The sequence below is a fragment of the Peromyscus leucopus genome, chromosome 5 (assembly GCF_004664715.2).
Source record: "Peromyscus leucopus breed LL Stock chromosome 5, UCI_PerLeu_2.1, whole genome shotgun sequence".
NCBI lineage: Eukaryota > Metazoa > Chordata > Mammalia > Rodentia > Cricetidae > Peromyscus > Peromyscus leucopus.
The window spans coordinates 108827997-108843597 of record NC_051067.1 but is presented as its reverse complement, the minus strand read 5'-3'; the positions used below and the strand labels follow the sequence as shown (position 1 = coordinate 108843597).

Sequence of the window (15601 nt, the reverse complement as noted above, 5' to 3'; positions counted from 1 at the left end):
ATCTATCGATTTGGTGGTCAGGCTGGCCTCAAAAGGGTTATGTAGCTGAGGCTGGCCTTGAATTCCCACAATCCCCCTTCCACCCTCTAAGAGCTAGGATTATATAGGTGTGCACCATCACCCCCTGGTTCCAAAGTGGCTTTAACAACAGAAATGTCATTTTCTCACAGTTCTGGTCCAGCCTCATTGTTTCTTTGGAGGTATCTCCTTGACTTGTAGTGGCCTCTCTCTCTCTCTCTCTCTCTCTCTCTCTCTCTCTCTCTCTCTCTCTCTCTCTCTCTCTGCCACATCATTTTGTGGTTTTCCTCTCTATGGATGCCCTTGTCACTCAAATCCAAGGCCTCAGAGGATTGTTTTGAAATGTGAAAGATTTGAAGGACTCCATGGAGCTTGGACATTTTATTACTCACACAATGCCCAGTTGTCTGCATCGTGCCTGTAAGCAGTAGGAATATGCATAAATACGTAAACACAGTCCTGCTGGAGGCTGCATTAACTGACTTCTAACTGGTACCTTCCTTGCCTCCCAAGCCCTATTTTCTTTTTCTGCTTCAATGTCTTCAAAGGAGGGAGGTGGCCAGACCCTCTCACATCAGCACCTGCCTTTACAGTCCGCAGAACACATGCAAGAACAGGGCCCCTTTGACACTTCAGACACTGACGTGGTCTCCTTCAGCCAGCTCAGGATCTATGCCCACATCTCTTCATTGTACAAGGACAGTGGCCACACTGGATTCGAGCCTACTCAAAAAGCTCCATTCTAACTTAACTTAAACCCATCCTGAAGGTCCTTCGCTCACTTTCTGAGATTTAGCATATGGATTTTGGGGGACACTACTCAGTCAAATGCTAGGTTTGAGACCCTCGGGCTGTTGCCTTTTTTTTTTTTTTTTTTTTTTTTTTTTTTTTTTTTGGTCTGGCCCACCCAGTATTCTCTGGTGACTTGCTTTACTCTCAGAACCTGCTAGCCAGGTGGCTTCCCAGGAAACACACCTCACCTTCAACACATCCCAAGAAAATTCTGTCCTACTCAGTTGCTTCTGAGGGACAAAGATTTCATCTCAGCTGTCTCCCACTGTGCACGCTCCCGAGAAGCCGGGTGACAGCCTGAACTCAAGACACCGCGACACCCCTGGCTTCTGGAGTCAGTGCTGCTATTGCTGGGATGGAAGTACAAGGAGGTGGAAGGGGGGTGCAGGCACTAAATTTAAGTTTTGGGGGGCTGGCCCACATGACAAGTTTAGACTTAATAACTTCACGTTCTTTCTCACTGTAGTAATTGATTCTTAGCTCCCACACTTTCAGCAGAACAAGACTGACTTTTAAATGCAGTTAATCCCATTTCTTCCTCACAGCTCTCTGTCTTAGATTGGATTCTGCTAGTTCCAAGAATGTGGCTTTTTTTTTTTTTCTTTCTGTGAACCCAAGCTTGGACCAGTGAGCCACTTCAATTAGCCAAAACAACCCATTAAAATCAGAGGATGAAAATAGTAGTGTCCTGGGGCTCATACAGAGACACATACTCTTAAGAACTTGTTAAGGAACCTTGGGCTTTTTTTTGCCTGTAACACCAGGGGTGGGAGGATCACAAGTTTGAAGTCAACCTGGTCCCCAGAGTCTCACCACAACAGAACAGCTGACTATGCAGGGCACGGGTAGGGTCCTTGTCTAGCATTGGTGAGGCTTTAAGGCTGACTTCCAGCTCTGCACAAAAACAGTGGAATAGGTTAAGTAGAGAGCACACCCAGGACAAAAAGGAAGGGACCAAACCCAGGTCCACAAGAATCATTTTTTTTTTTTTTTTTTTTTTTTTTTCCGAGACAGGGTTTCTCTGTGTAGTTTTGGTACCTGTCCTGGATCTCGCTCTGTAGACCAGGTTGGACTCGAACTCACAGAGATCCACTTGGCTCTGCCTCCCGAGTGCTGGGATTAAAGGTGTTACCACCATGCCTGGCTCCAAAACTAGTTCTAAGAGTGGGGTTGCTGGGCTGGAGAGACAGCTCAGCAGTTAAGGGCATGGCTGCTCTTCCAGAGGACCTGGGGTTATTATAGTCAGCACCCATGTGATGGCTCACAACCGTGTATAACTTCAGCTCCAGGGGATCCAACACCCTCCTCTGGCCTCCATGGGCACTGCACGTACATGGTGCATTTAAATATGCAGGCAGAACACCCATACGTATTGAAAAACAGAGCGCAGCTGCTCTGAATCTGCTTCCGAATGGCACCAAATCCATTTGTTCACCAACTGTGCCATTACTGAAACTTGTTTCCAAGAAGAGGCAGCTGAGGTGTCCTGGACTGAGGGTGCGTGGGTGGGGTGGTAGGCAGGCAAGTGGGAGTAGTGGCTTCAGTGACTGAGGTATTGTCACAGTAAGCGAATGTGACGGCTATTCCTGGTTGTCAACTTGACTACATCTGGATTTAACTAAAACCCAAATGACTGGGCACACTGAGTTTTCTTTTGGAGATAGGGTTTGTGTGTGCAGCCCTGGCTGTCCTGTAGATCAGGCTGACCTTGAATTTGTCTGCCTCTGCCTCCCGAGTGCTGGGATTAAAGGCGTGCACCATTACCATTGGCTATATATATATTTATAACATTTACGTTCATGTGTGTGTGGGGGGGTGTGTGTGCGCACACCTGTGTGCAACTTCTGGGAGTCATTTTCTCTTTCTGTCACGTGGGATCCCCGGGATTGACTCATCAGGGGGGAGGTCCAAGCAGCTGTGTTCGCTAACCCTCCAACACTTGAGTAGGGAGTGACTACACAACTGTCCTGGGCTGAAGAGACGAGACAACATAACACACGGCACTAGGCATAACCGGCCAGAAAGTGAAGGCAGGCCCTGCAGGGGATGCGCGGCGCCATCTGCATTGGCTGGTTGTGGTGCTGGTCTTGATCTCCTGACAAGGAGGGCCAGACAGGGCCACCCTAAGTGCCTTATATCCTAAGAGAGACATTCATGAGGGAGTTTAAAGGTAAGAGTGCCTGCAACGGACACAAGATAATGGACCAAGTGTGAAAATGCTAACAACTGGGAACGGTGGCCGAGGGGAGACAAGCTTTGGAAATACAGTGCTGGGCTTGCCACCACCAAGTTTCTCCAGTGTTTTTGAAACTTTCCTGTAAGTCTGAAACTGTCCACCTTCTAAAAAAACAAGAGACGATGTCCAAAAGCAACTTTTTATTTACAATATAAACGTTACAAAGGCATATATACTTATATATGTATATGTATATATATATAATACCCTTAAGTTACAAGTTTTCATTGTAATATACAATGCTATATGTTGATGTGCAACCCAAGGGAAGTGTTGTCAAAGCATCAATATTAATAGAGTATACATAAAGCTTTTTTAAAAATTGAGAATACATACTGCTCTGTTTTATGTCATAGGTCTTTGATTTGGTAGCCAGAAACTTGAGACACTTTAAAGAAGACTTGAACAGAGGTCTTACTTTTAATACAGGATTTTAAAAAGAGAAAACAACCAATTGGTAGAAATGTATTCTTTCTTGAGACAGTTTCACACACTTGAGCTGGCTTGATATTCACTATGTAACTGAGGACATCTTCTTCCTGCCTCCACCTCCCCAATGAGTGCTGGGTGCACCAATGTGGCCACCACACCTGGTTTTACGGGGTGCTGGGGATGGACCCCAGGGCTTCCTGTATGTGAGGAAAGCCTTCATCCAGCTGAGCTATGTCACCAGCCTTACTTACGCTGCTTTCTAAGTCTTCACACTTAGAAAAAAAAAAAAGTAGTGTGGGAAATAATACACACATGTGGGTCATATCAGAGTGTGCATAGGAGAAAAAAATAGGCTACGCTCTGTACTACTTCAAATCTGGACCAGGAAGGAGAGAGCTTGCCTGGGCATTGAGATCTCCATACTCCACTCACCTAACAGACTCACCATAACACAGGCATCCTGTACTGAAGGAGATCTGAACCCAGGGCCTAGGATATGATGTAAGTGAGGTCTTGGAGACGGCAAACCTGAACTTTTTTCTCTCCTCAATCCTACTAGTTCAGAAAACATCAGCAACACGCAACAACTACCTACTGTTAACAGGACTCAACAGAGGGAAAGCACTTCTTCTGTCCTGCAGGACTGGACAGGCAGCAATGCCATGTGCTGGTTTTGAGAAAATACAATCATTAGCACCTGACTGCCAAAGGGCAGGGTTAAAGAGCAAGACACCGAAGGGTGACCTCATTTTCACACGACTTGCTACACTTGAAAACGAGAAGCCTATGTAACTACATCCTTATGCCACCCCCACCCCAGAGAGCTCAGGTGCTGTCTGGGAATGATTAAACAGGTTTGAAAAGCTGACCTGACAGGTTAATAATTGAAGGCAAGATGATTGAAAGGGACTGTCACTGTAGGAAAATTCAGTCAACCTCTCACTTTTTCTAGGTCTCTTTCCACTGAACTTGAACACCAGTGTGTCCTAGAATAAGTGGTATCTTGCTAATTTTTAGGACTTTTTAATTTATTATGTATACAGTATTCTGTCTGCATGTATGCCTGAACACCAGAAGAGGGCACCAGATCTCATTATAGATGGCTGTGAGCCACCATGTGGTTGCTGGGAATTGAACTTAGGACCTCTGGAAGAGCAGCCAGTGCTCTTAACCTCTCAGCCATCTCTCCAAGCCCTGGACTTGTTTATGTATTGTATGTATATGGGTGTTTTGTCTGCACGTACATTGCATACCAGAAGAGGGCATTGGATCCCATTGGACTATAGTTATAGAGGGTTGTGGGAATTAAACCCAGGATCTCTGGAAGAGCAGCCAGTGCTCTAACTGCTGAGCCATTTCTCCAGCCCTGGAATCTTGCCAGTTTTTAATGTAATTTGGGTGCTTATTAATGGAGAAACAGTCCAGCTATCATGTGTATAAGGACCTTAAAAATATGCTGGCCGGGTGGTGGCGGTGGTGGTGGGTGGTGGTGGTGGTGGTGGTGGTGGTGGGGGGGGGGCGGCGGGGGGGGGGGGGGGGGGGCGGCGGCGGCGGCGGCAGAGGTGGTGGTGGTAGTAGCACACACCTTTAGTCCCAGCACTCAGGAGGCAGAGCCAGGCGAATCTCTGTGAGTTTGAGGCCAGCCTGGGCTACAGAGTGAGTTCTAGGACAGGCTCCAAAGGGACACAGAGAAACCCTGTCTCAAAACAAAACAAAAACAAAACAAAACAAAAAGATGCTTAAACGTTATGTATGAAAATGAATAGGTCAACAATATTTAGAAATAAGCTTTGCTGCCTATTTAAAAGAATAATAAAAAAAAAATAAGCCAAGCATGGTGGCAAACACCTCTAATCTTAGTATTTAGGAGGCAGAGGTAGGCCGATCTCTGAATCAGATCTGGCTGTTTCAGGACAGCCAAGGTTGTTACACATAGGAAACCTGCCTTGAAAAACCAACCAACACACACACACACACACACACACACACACACACACACACACACACACACCAACTGGTATCTGAGAGCAAAGAATAATTTGCAAAAAGCATATTTATATATTACATTAATTCACAAACAAAAGAATGTTGAGCTGAGTTTCATGTATCCCAGGTTGACCTCAGACTCTTTATATAGCTGAGGATGACTTTGAACTCTTGATCTTCCTTGCCTCACTCCTCCCAAGTGGTGGAATTTCACTTCACACACTGTAACTGGAGAGATGGCTCCATGGTTAAGAGCACTGGCTGCAGCTGCAGAGGACCTGGGTTTTAGTCCCGAGCACCCACCTTTGTGAACTCAGTTCTGGGGATCTGACGCCTTCTGGCTTTCTCAGGCGCCAGGTGTGCAGACGATCCACATGAGGCAAACACTCATATACATCAAATAAAAATAAACAGATCTTAGGAAATGCTTTGATCCAGTCACCCAAAGCGGGATGAAGAAACAGAGGTGGTGGAAATGATGCTCAAGTTTACAGTTGGAGGCTGGTGCACAGCTGTGGTTCCTGGCACTCGGAGGCAGGAGGATCAGCAATCTGAGGCTGACCTAGGTGGGTCATACGAGAGAGTATGTCTAAAAACCCAGAAGAAAACCAAAACTTGTTATTCTGAAATCAAAGGGGCTGGGAATATATGAGTATATAGCTCGGTGGCACTGACTATTTGCTTAGCATGCCCAAAGTCCTGCCTGGGGTCAATGTCAATGCCTAGCATTAAAAAAGAATAAGAAAGCATTCATGTTTTTCTGAGTTAATATAACAACCTTTTTCCCAGTTGATCTGGCCACTGCTGGAAAGAGACAAGAAAATAATATACCTCCTGTGGCTATTCCCTGAACTTCAACCTATGATTCTCACCTTTGATAAACTTGTGTCACTGATCAGCCAGATGTGGGTTTGCATTTGTTTTTAGCTGTGTTCCAGAGGGACCCAGGGCCTTGAACATGCTGGGTAGGTGCTCTACTATTGAGCTACCCCTCCAGGTCATTACATTTTTTAAAAAAGACAAAACAAGTTTCAGATGAGCTACTTGGGTAGTCCATTGCTGGAAAGAAGAACTTCCACTCACGTCACTACAGTGTGGAACAACTATGCTGCTCAAATACACCTCACTCTGACATGCAGCGTGATTTCCACCTATCATTACACTCAGTCAATGTCCAGATGCCCAACACAGTGAAAGGTAGAGCTTAAAGATGGTTCAGGGTAACTGCTATCAGCTTTTAAGGAGTGTATGTAGAAATTAAAATCATTCTAGATTACTAAGTAATTAAAATGAGGGCATGGAGAAGGAATAATGGGAAAATGCAGTTTCTTTTATCTTCAGCAGAGGAAAAGCCACAAAACAACTGTAATGTCATGGAAAGACTACTAAGCTCACAGTACACTATAGTTAACACCTGGTTCATGTGCTTGACAGAAACATTTGAAAAAATGAATATGACTTTTGTAAAATTCAAGTAAAGTAAAATTCAACTAAAGTTTAGGCAATCTCAAATATATCTATTTTTTTGAGGCAGGATCATATATAATCTAGCTGGCCTTAAACTGGCTATACAGCTAATCTTTAATTCCCTACCTGTAGCTACGAAGTACTAGAATTTTATCTTGTTTTGAAACAGTCTTGCTGTGTAGCCTTGGTGCCTGGCAAACCCAGTTGAGCTTCCCAAGTACTCAGACTACCACTGTAGTGCTACATATTAAAATCCATCCAGAGCAATGTGCTTTTAAGAACTAAATGACCTGGCATTTGACTTCCTCATTAAAGATGAAGAGTTTGTTTGCTTCTTTCCTTTCCTGGGTCATTGGCCATGGTGCTGGGATCCAAACTCCAGTCCTCATAGCTGAGTGACAAGCCCTCTTAACTCTGAGCCCAAAAGGAATTTTGTACTTGTTGTTTTGTTTTTCCTCTCTGTGCAGCCCTGGCTGTCCTGGAACTCTGCAACCAGGCTGGCCTCAAACTCAGAGATCCATCTGCCTCTGCCTCCCAAGTGCTGGGATTAAAGGTGTGCACCACCACTGTCCGGAGCCCAGCTCTGTAAGGAGCCAGTTCATTCTTGGCACCTAGAGCTGCTGATAGCCACTTGGGAATGGAAGCAGAATGTTTGGATAGTTTAAATGTAATGTACACTCAATAGCTTGAACCAATGAGAATAATAAATTATGATCTAGGTAGGTGTCTGACAAAGATACAAAGAACAGAGAAAGTGCTGGAGTCTCTTCCCTGAACACTTCCAAACTGCTGAGCTCTTTTAGCAGGTGGGGCTTTCAACAGAAGTTGCACAGCAGCTTGGAAGGTGATCTGCATTAAAACGCATGGGCAGATTCATTGATGGATTTGAAAACAAATCCACATGCATTTAAATTAAACAGGAAGACTGAGTTTCTTACAAATTTTTAAGAAACCAGTCATTTTTCTCTATATACTTTTGTTCATCCAAACCACTCACAGTAAAACCCTTTTTTGGGGGGAGGCATAATCGTGTTTAGATTCTACATAGCTTAATAATTTTTGGTGATAATAATTTCTTGTTTTGAAAGAATAAATTTTGGTTTATCAGCTAAGTGCATTTATTCAGTTGAACAAAAGCTTTGCTACTATTCTATTCAGGAGGATAAGTTAGGAAAACAAATCAGAAACAATGTTAGCTTTTTGTTGGATAGAGAGATTTTTCTATATATAAAAAAAATAAATAATTCAATCTCTCCTACCATGCAAATAATTTCCAGTAACAAACTCAGAATTCAGACAAAAACAAAAGACAAAAAAGCCCACCAGGCACTATCAGACTTCCCTAGTCTAAAAAAGTGCTAAACATGGCTTCAAAATAGGCAGATGGCATTTAAAGTAACACTTTTGGTTGCCCATACATATCCCCAAATTTAACCTGAAACTGTTCACAAGTTGATGACTTTAGTTATAATTATCTAATAAATACAGCATACACACATGAGCATTTCTTTATATAAAATATTTGATACCAATTTCTAGGCAAGGCTTGTTGATAACATCAGCCTCCTTTAGTCCCCTGTCTTGTGGTGGAGGAGACTTCTTGTGCCCAGGGCCGGCTATCCAGGTATGGAAGGCAAAGGTACCCAGGAAGTGGTCCATCAGCACTGGGTGCTCTGTGGTTTCCTTTCCTCTTGATACCCAGGATCCCACAACATCCCCAACAATATTCAAAAGAAAAAGAAAAGACAATTTAGCTGATTCTATAAAAGAGGTGAATTATCAAGGATGTCCATTTTTAGTTATTTGAAAATACTTTACCATGTTTTGGTATTGAGTACAAAATTGGTAATACAGTCATGTATCAAGGTGTCCCACTCACAAAAAGCATTTCACTTGTGGTTTGAAAAATCTGACACACTTAGCTGACCACATGCCTGGGGGGAGGGCTACTGCAGCTTCTGAAACAAGCGGCTTAGGGCCCTCGCTCTGGGGCTGTGAATGACAAAGGAATCACCCATAAGCCTCCATTGTACACCAGGAACCAAATGATAGTGTTAAAAACCCCACAGGCCACAGCTCTCAGACAAACGGAAGCACACCTTACTGCCCAAGCCACCACACTGTTTACAGCTCCTGAAAGGGACAGGGTGGCAGAAGTCCCTACCAAACTTCTTGGAGGTTTAGCCTTTCATACCACTATGGAAGACTTCACCTTTACTGCTGAAGCCTGAACCAGTCTATCTCCTCGTAACAAGAGCATCCAAGCACTCTGCCTGAGGTTATCTGTTGTAGTTCTGCTTTCTGAACTCAGGTGGACTTTTAAAATTTTTCTTTCTTTCTTTCCTTCTTTCTTTCTTTCTTTCCTTCTCTTCTTTCCTTCCTTCTTTCCTTCCTTCCTTCTTTCCTTCCTTTCTTTCTGAGTTGAAGATGGGCTCAGGGTTACAACTTTTTAAAACATAAAAAGTTCTTGAAAGACATTCTTCAGATTTTAATTTCTGGTTTAAAGTGGATCCCAACATTGGTCTTTGGTGCTCCGACACCTATTTGAAGTGGGGGTGGACATTCCTCCCCAGCCTTTGTACACTGTTAGTCTGACTGCAGAGAGCAGGAGGGAACCTGACTAAGAGGTAGCAGAGGACTGTGGAGTCACCACCTCTCCCTGGGTATCTGTTCTTTCCTCTGGCCAACCTGTCAGTCAAGGCGCTCCCACAACACAGCTCAAGTTCCGCATGAACAGCACTGTTTTCTTTCCTATCCTCCCCTACCCCATCTGAAGCCTCATATCCCTGTATAACACTCCAGAGAAATCTAGAACATGGGAGCTATTTCTAGATATTTTTTCAGAGAGCATAGAAAATTCCAAGTCAATGTTGCCTTTTGTTCAGATTTAGGGACTGTGCTAATCTGGATATTTTATGTAGAGATATTTCAAATGTTTCTACACACACATCTATTTCCTTCTTCCAACCCAGGAAACACAAGCTGAGTATGATTTTCCAGGCCACAAAATCAGAAAGCACCTTGATGCTGAGTCACGATGACACTTGGCCATCCTGAGCAAAAGCAGATGACTGCTGAGGTCTGTCTCATCACTCGGCCCTCTCAGCCACTGGGAAACCTTGAGCTGGAGGTGACTTGTCTTCACTACTCTGGGGCCACAAAAGTCCAGTACCAGGATCTTTCCTGGGCTCACAGTGCCCTGTGCCACTTGACATGGCATCTGTGCTGCAAAGCTAGTGACCCACAAAGTTGCCACCGAAAGATGCCACTAAGGAACTGACCTCAAGGATGACTCCTATAATGGCAGTGAGATCCAACCATCTACAGTCACTAATAAAGCTCCACTGACCCTAACCAAAGGCACATTTGGTAAGCAGTAAGACATGGCTTAGCTTAAATGAGGATCTTCCTTTCAAACCTTAGACCATCCCCTGGCTTCTCCCAAATACAAACTCAAAACTCAAGGAAGCAAAGCTCCTCTTTCAGAGCAGCCGTTTCCAACTTGCTTTTCAACTTGGCCAACCACAAAAAAAAGGTGAGTGAAGGCAAAGGTGGCCAGACTCTAGGTAGCACTGGTGTCAGGGCTGGTGTCAGAGGTGGGGTGTGGGGCAGGGTGGAGCCAGGGTGGACCCGAGAACCTCTGGGGAAGAACAGGTAGGGAGAGTAACACTGCGTGCAATGGACCTGCGTGGGAAGTCTGAGGGCTGGGCTGCTGCACACTCGCCTCTGGGAAGCAAGTTACCCTATTAAGAGCTCGGGCTAAGCCCCAAACAAATCCTCCAGGAAGAAAAGAAGAACCTCTTTTGGCTATTTGTTTATATCCGAAGAGAAACCCAAAGAGCCAGCCTTCATAACAGGGTTAGAAATAAACGTAATTACTTAGCGATCACATTGTGAAATGAGACGATAAATCAACAGCTTCAATTTGGAGCTTATTTCAGTTCTAGAACTTCTGGCCAAGGCTGTGCGGGAGAGGTCGGCCCTTCTTCAAACCCTGTGGTTTCAGCAGTGATCTGCAGGTCCTTGGGAAGGCACTATGATGGAGGAGAGCAAGGGCTGCTTTTTGTGCTTCTCTGTTGTTGATGCTTGTTTTAATTTTCGTTTTTCGGAGGTGGAAATACTTCTTGTGACCGTCAGCTATTCCTTACTTCTCGTTGCTCATACAAGCAGCCCCATTCGAGTGACTTTGGCTGATAAGAACGTGTGCAACACAAATACAATCGGCTTTGGACAAGAATGCAGGTCCACAGTCTGTGGAGAAAAAACATGAATAGTGACTATAATTAACACACACTTTAATAAACAAGGGCATTAAGTGCATTTAGATATGATGTTCCATGTTTTTTTTTTTTCCTTTTTGGTTTTTTGAGACAGGGTTTCTCTGTGCAGCCCTGCCTGGCCTTGAACTCCCAGAGATCTGCCTGCCTCTGCTTCCTGAGTGTTGGGATCAAAGGTGTGCACCACTCCGTCGGCTCCACTTCTGTTTTTTTTTTTTTTTTTTTTTTTTTGCAGTCTCTTGTAGGCCAGGTGAGCCTCAAATTTATTGCATAACTGTGGATGACCCTGATTCCCGGTCTGCTTGCCTGGATTTCCAAGGTGCTGAGATTTTAGGGATGTGACTCCATGCCCAGATTTATGTGGTGCAGGAGATCAAACACAGAGCTCTGTGCATGCTAGGCAAGCACTCTATTAACTGAGCTACATTTAAATGCCTAAATTACATTTCTTTTTTGTTTATGTTTTATAAAATCTTTATTGACAAATAATTCACATAGTATACAATTTGCCTGTTTGCACAATTTGATAGACTTTCGTCCAGCATCCTCATAGGCCCATGACACCATCACCACTTTCTATTTTAGAACATCGCTGTCTTCAACTTCACACACACACATATAATGTGTGGTGATTACATTCCACCTTATTTATTTTCTTTTCCACCTTATTTTTTTAAATGAACATAATATTTGCAATTGTAACCATTTTTTTTTAAAGATTTATTTATTATGTAGACAGGAGAGGGTGCCAGATCTTGTTACAGATGGTTGTGAGCCACCATGTGGGTGCTGAGAATTGAACTCAGGACCTCTGGAAGAGTAGTCAGTGCTCTTAACCTCTGAGCCATCTCTCCAGCCCCAATTGTAACCATTTTTAAGTTCACAATTCAGTGGCATGAATTACATTCAAGATATTAATTACACATGATATTCATTACTAAATTATATTTATTATTGTGTGTGTACACTTGTGCACGTGTGTGTGCATGTGTTTGTGTATAAGTGAGCACACAAGTGCCATAGCACATGTGTCAAAAGACAGTTTATGAAGCTGGTTCTTTCCTTCTAGCACGTGAGTCCTAGGAATCCATCACAGGTCATGAGGTTTGGTGGCAATCGCCTTTACTTGCTAAACCACTTCTATGGCTCTTTCCATGCCCTTTTTTTGAACAGGGTCTCTCACTGGCCTGGAACTTGGCACTTAAGCTAGGCTGGATGGCCAACAAGGCCCAGGGATCCATCCATCTTTGCTGGATGGATGCAGCTTTCCAATGCTGGAATCACAAATGTATGCTACACATCCAGCTTCTTTAATGTAGATTTTTTTGCAGGGGATTGAACTCAGGTCCTTACACATGTAGAGCAAACACATTATTCTCTCCCCAGTTCTTAGACAAAACTTAAAAAAAAAAAGAGGCCTGGAGAGATAGCTCAGAGGTTAAGAGCACTGACTGCTCTTCCAGAGGTCCTGAGTTCAATTCCCAGCAACCACATGGTGGCTCACAACCATCTGTAATGAGATCTGGTGCCCTCTTCTGGCCTGCAGTCATACATGCTGTATATATAATAAATAAATAAATAAATAAATCTTTAAAAAAAAAAAAAAAACACTTTAAAAAAAGAGATTGGTTTCCTAACGTGGGGAAAAGAAAACAAAATCCAATACCATTGGGCGGTGGTGGTGCAAGTCTTTAGTCCCAGCACTCAGGAGGCAGAGACAGGTAGATCTCTGAGTTTGAGGCCAGCCTGGTCTATAGAGTCCAGGACAGTCAGGGCTACACAGAGAAACTGTCTTACAAATAAACAACAAAAACAAAACTAACCCAATCCCAGTGCCATCCTGAAAACCAGTGAACAATGTTCTAGCTCTAATGGAACATCAAATGTTAGGCCACAGGAGGTTAGAAGCTGAGAGAGGGCTGGGGATACTGCTCAGTAGTAAAGCACCGCTCAGCATGCAGAGGCCTTGGATTCAACATCCAGCAACAGAAAGGGAAGCAAGCAAGCAAACGAGGAGCATGTGAAAGAGACAACTGGAGCAGGGTGGCGTCCAATGGACATGCTCATGGTTTTCAAAAGACTCTCACCAGTTCTCCCTCAGGACCACCAAAATCCAGATAGAGGTTTCTGATGCCGTCATCAGCAGACATCTTCAGCCGTTCAAAAGGATAGCGGTACAGTATGCTGCTGGAGCCTCCACTGTCTCTGGAGATAGTAAACCCATGTTCATAGTGGACAGTGAATCTTACCTCCTGGCCACTTAAGGTGCAGCCTATCAAGGATAAGAAAAACTCATATATAATACAAATCCTGTTTTAGTTACCAAATAGAAAAGGATTCTTCTAGTTTCAAACAAGAAAAACAATCTTTTCTTGAGAATATGAGGCCTAAACTGCTTAAAATTTCCTAAAATAAATGTCTTTAAAGATTTATTACGCCGGGCGGTGGTGGTGCACGCCTTTAATCCCAGCACTCGGGAGGCAGAGTCAGGCGGATCTCTGAGTTTGAGGCCAGCCTGGTCTCCAAAGCGAGTTCCAGGAAAGGCGCAAAGCTACACAGAGAAACCCTGTCTCGAAAAACCAAAAAGATTTATTACTCTGCATTCACTTCGACAGCACAAACTCTAAAACTGGAATGATCCAGGGAGGATCAGTAGGACCCCCTGGAGATTCACCAAGCAGCGTGTATTTTTAAAGGCCTGTTATCACCATTCCTATTGAACTACGACAGGGTTCAGTGTAGCCCAGGCTGGCCTGTCATTATGCACTTACTCCTCCTGTCTTCCTGTTTGGGTATTCCCAGTGTTGGAATTAGAGGCATGAGCTACAAAGCCAGGCTGAGTTTTCTTTCTTTTTGAGACAGGATCCTCCTATGCAGCCCTGGATAGCCTGGAACTTGATATGTAGACCAGGCTGACCTTGAACTCATAGGGATCCACCTGCCTCTGCCTCCAGCATGCAGGGATTAAAGGCGTGCGCCACCACACCTGGTATTATATTTAACTGTATGTGTATATATCTGTGTGGGTGTATGTGCATGTGAATGCAGGGGTCCAAAGAGATCTGAATCCCCTTGGAGCTGGAGTTACAGTTGATTGTGAGTTATCTGACTTGGGTACTGGGAATTGAACTTGGGTCCTTTGCAAGAGCATCTTGACTGAGATGAGACAGGGTACAGCCTAACTTTCCTTGACCTCTGTTTGACTCAGTTCAACTGTATGTGTTAGGATTCTGATGCTCCTCTAGCTGCATGACCGCATATGCGCAGTTCAGTACCTAAGCAAGGGGTCTTACATCTTACATCATCAGTGTACTGCGTGAACACTTGCACAATCTCGCTGATTCACGCGTGTCGTAGTTCCGTAAGCCCACCTGTGCATGTGCACATGCACGGGAATCCTTAAAAAGCTGGACACAGACTCCCATCTCTCTTCTGTTCTTTCCCCCTCCCCCTCTCTTTCTGCAGGTGCTTCTTCCCAGGCCTGGTTACTCTTTTCTGTCGTCGTCCCCACCACCTTCCTCCTAATAAAGCTCTGATATTGGGTTTTGTTGTGTCTCATGACCTTTTCTCCTAACAGCGCTGCTTATCATTTTTAAAACAGTATGTAGTGAGGGGGAAACAAAGAGGGATTTCTCTGTTCTCAAAAGACTTTACAAATCCCTAACTATACAAGGTAGTATGTGTAAGACACAATTACACTCGAAACTGAGCTAAGGCTCAAGTCAGGAAAGGTTTCTAGGGCTGGGTGGTGGTGTTGGTGGTGGTGGTGGTGGTGGTGGTGGTGGTGGTGGTGGTGGTGGTGGTGGTGCACACCTTTAATCCCAGCACTTGGGAGGCAGAGGCAGGCGCATCTCTGTGAGTTCAAGGTCAGCCTGGTCTACAGAGCAAGATCCAGGACAGGCTCCAAAACTACACAGAGAAACCCTGTCTTGAAAAACCAACCAAACAAACAAACAAACAAAAAGTTTATGATCAGCCAGAGTATTGAGGTTGATGCTTTCAAAGGGGCTGGGGATGGAGCGCAGTGGTAGAGTGCTCATCTAGCAGGAGATGCGGCCCTAGGTTTAATCCTTAGTCCCACAGAGACTAGAACAAAACAAATACTGCAGCCCCACCCCCCATACAAAGACGGGCTTGCCACCAAGCCTGCTCTATCCCCAGACCCACATGGTGAAGGAAGAGGACAGACTCACAAATGTAACACATGCACGCACACTCTCACAGGCTAATGTAATAAAAAAAAAAAAATTAGAAGCGCAACCAGCCAAAGATACTACGTGTGAGTTGACAGAAACTGATCACTGGGTATGGGGACACATGCCTGTATTCTCAGCACTTAACTAAAAAACAGACTGGAATCATCCACCTAAGGCTAGCCTGGGCTACAAAGTGA

The 15601-nt window shown here is 44.3% G+C and overlaps 1 protein-coding gene across 1 annotated transcript in view; it reads right to left on the bottom strand.

Moving 5' to 3' along the window:
- Positions 1 to 9328: 9328 nt before the first annotated feature.
- Positions 9329 to 15601, bottom strand: part of Sntb2 (syntrophin beta 2) — a 74478-nt gene continuing 68205 nt past the window's right edge. The window contains exons 6-7 of the mRNA XM_028857733.2: positions 13296 to 13480; positions 9329 to 11182 (exon numbers count right to left, since the gene is read on the bottom strand). Of these exons, the coding sequence (XP_028713566.1) occupies positions 11090 to 11182; positions 13296 to 13480 (278 nt within the window). The 3' untranslated portion in view covers positions 9329 to 11089. The remainder of the gene's footprint in view (positions 11183 to 13295; positions 13481 to 15601) is intronic.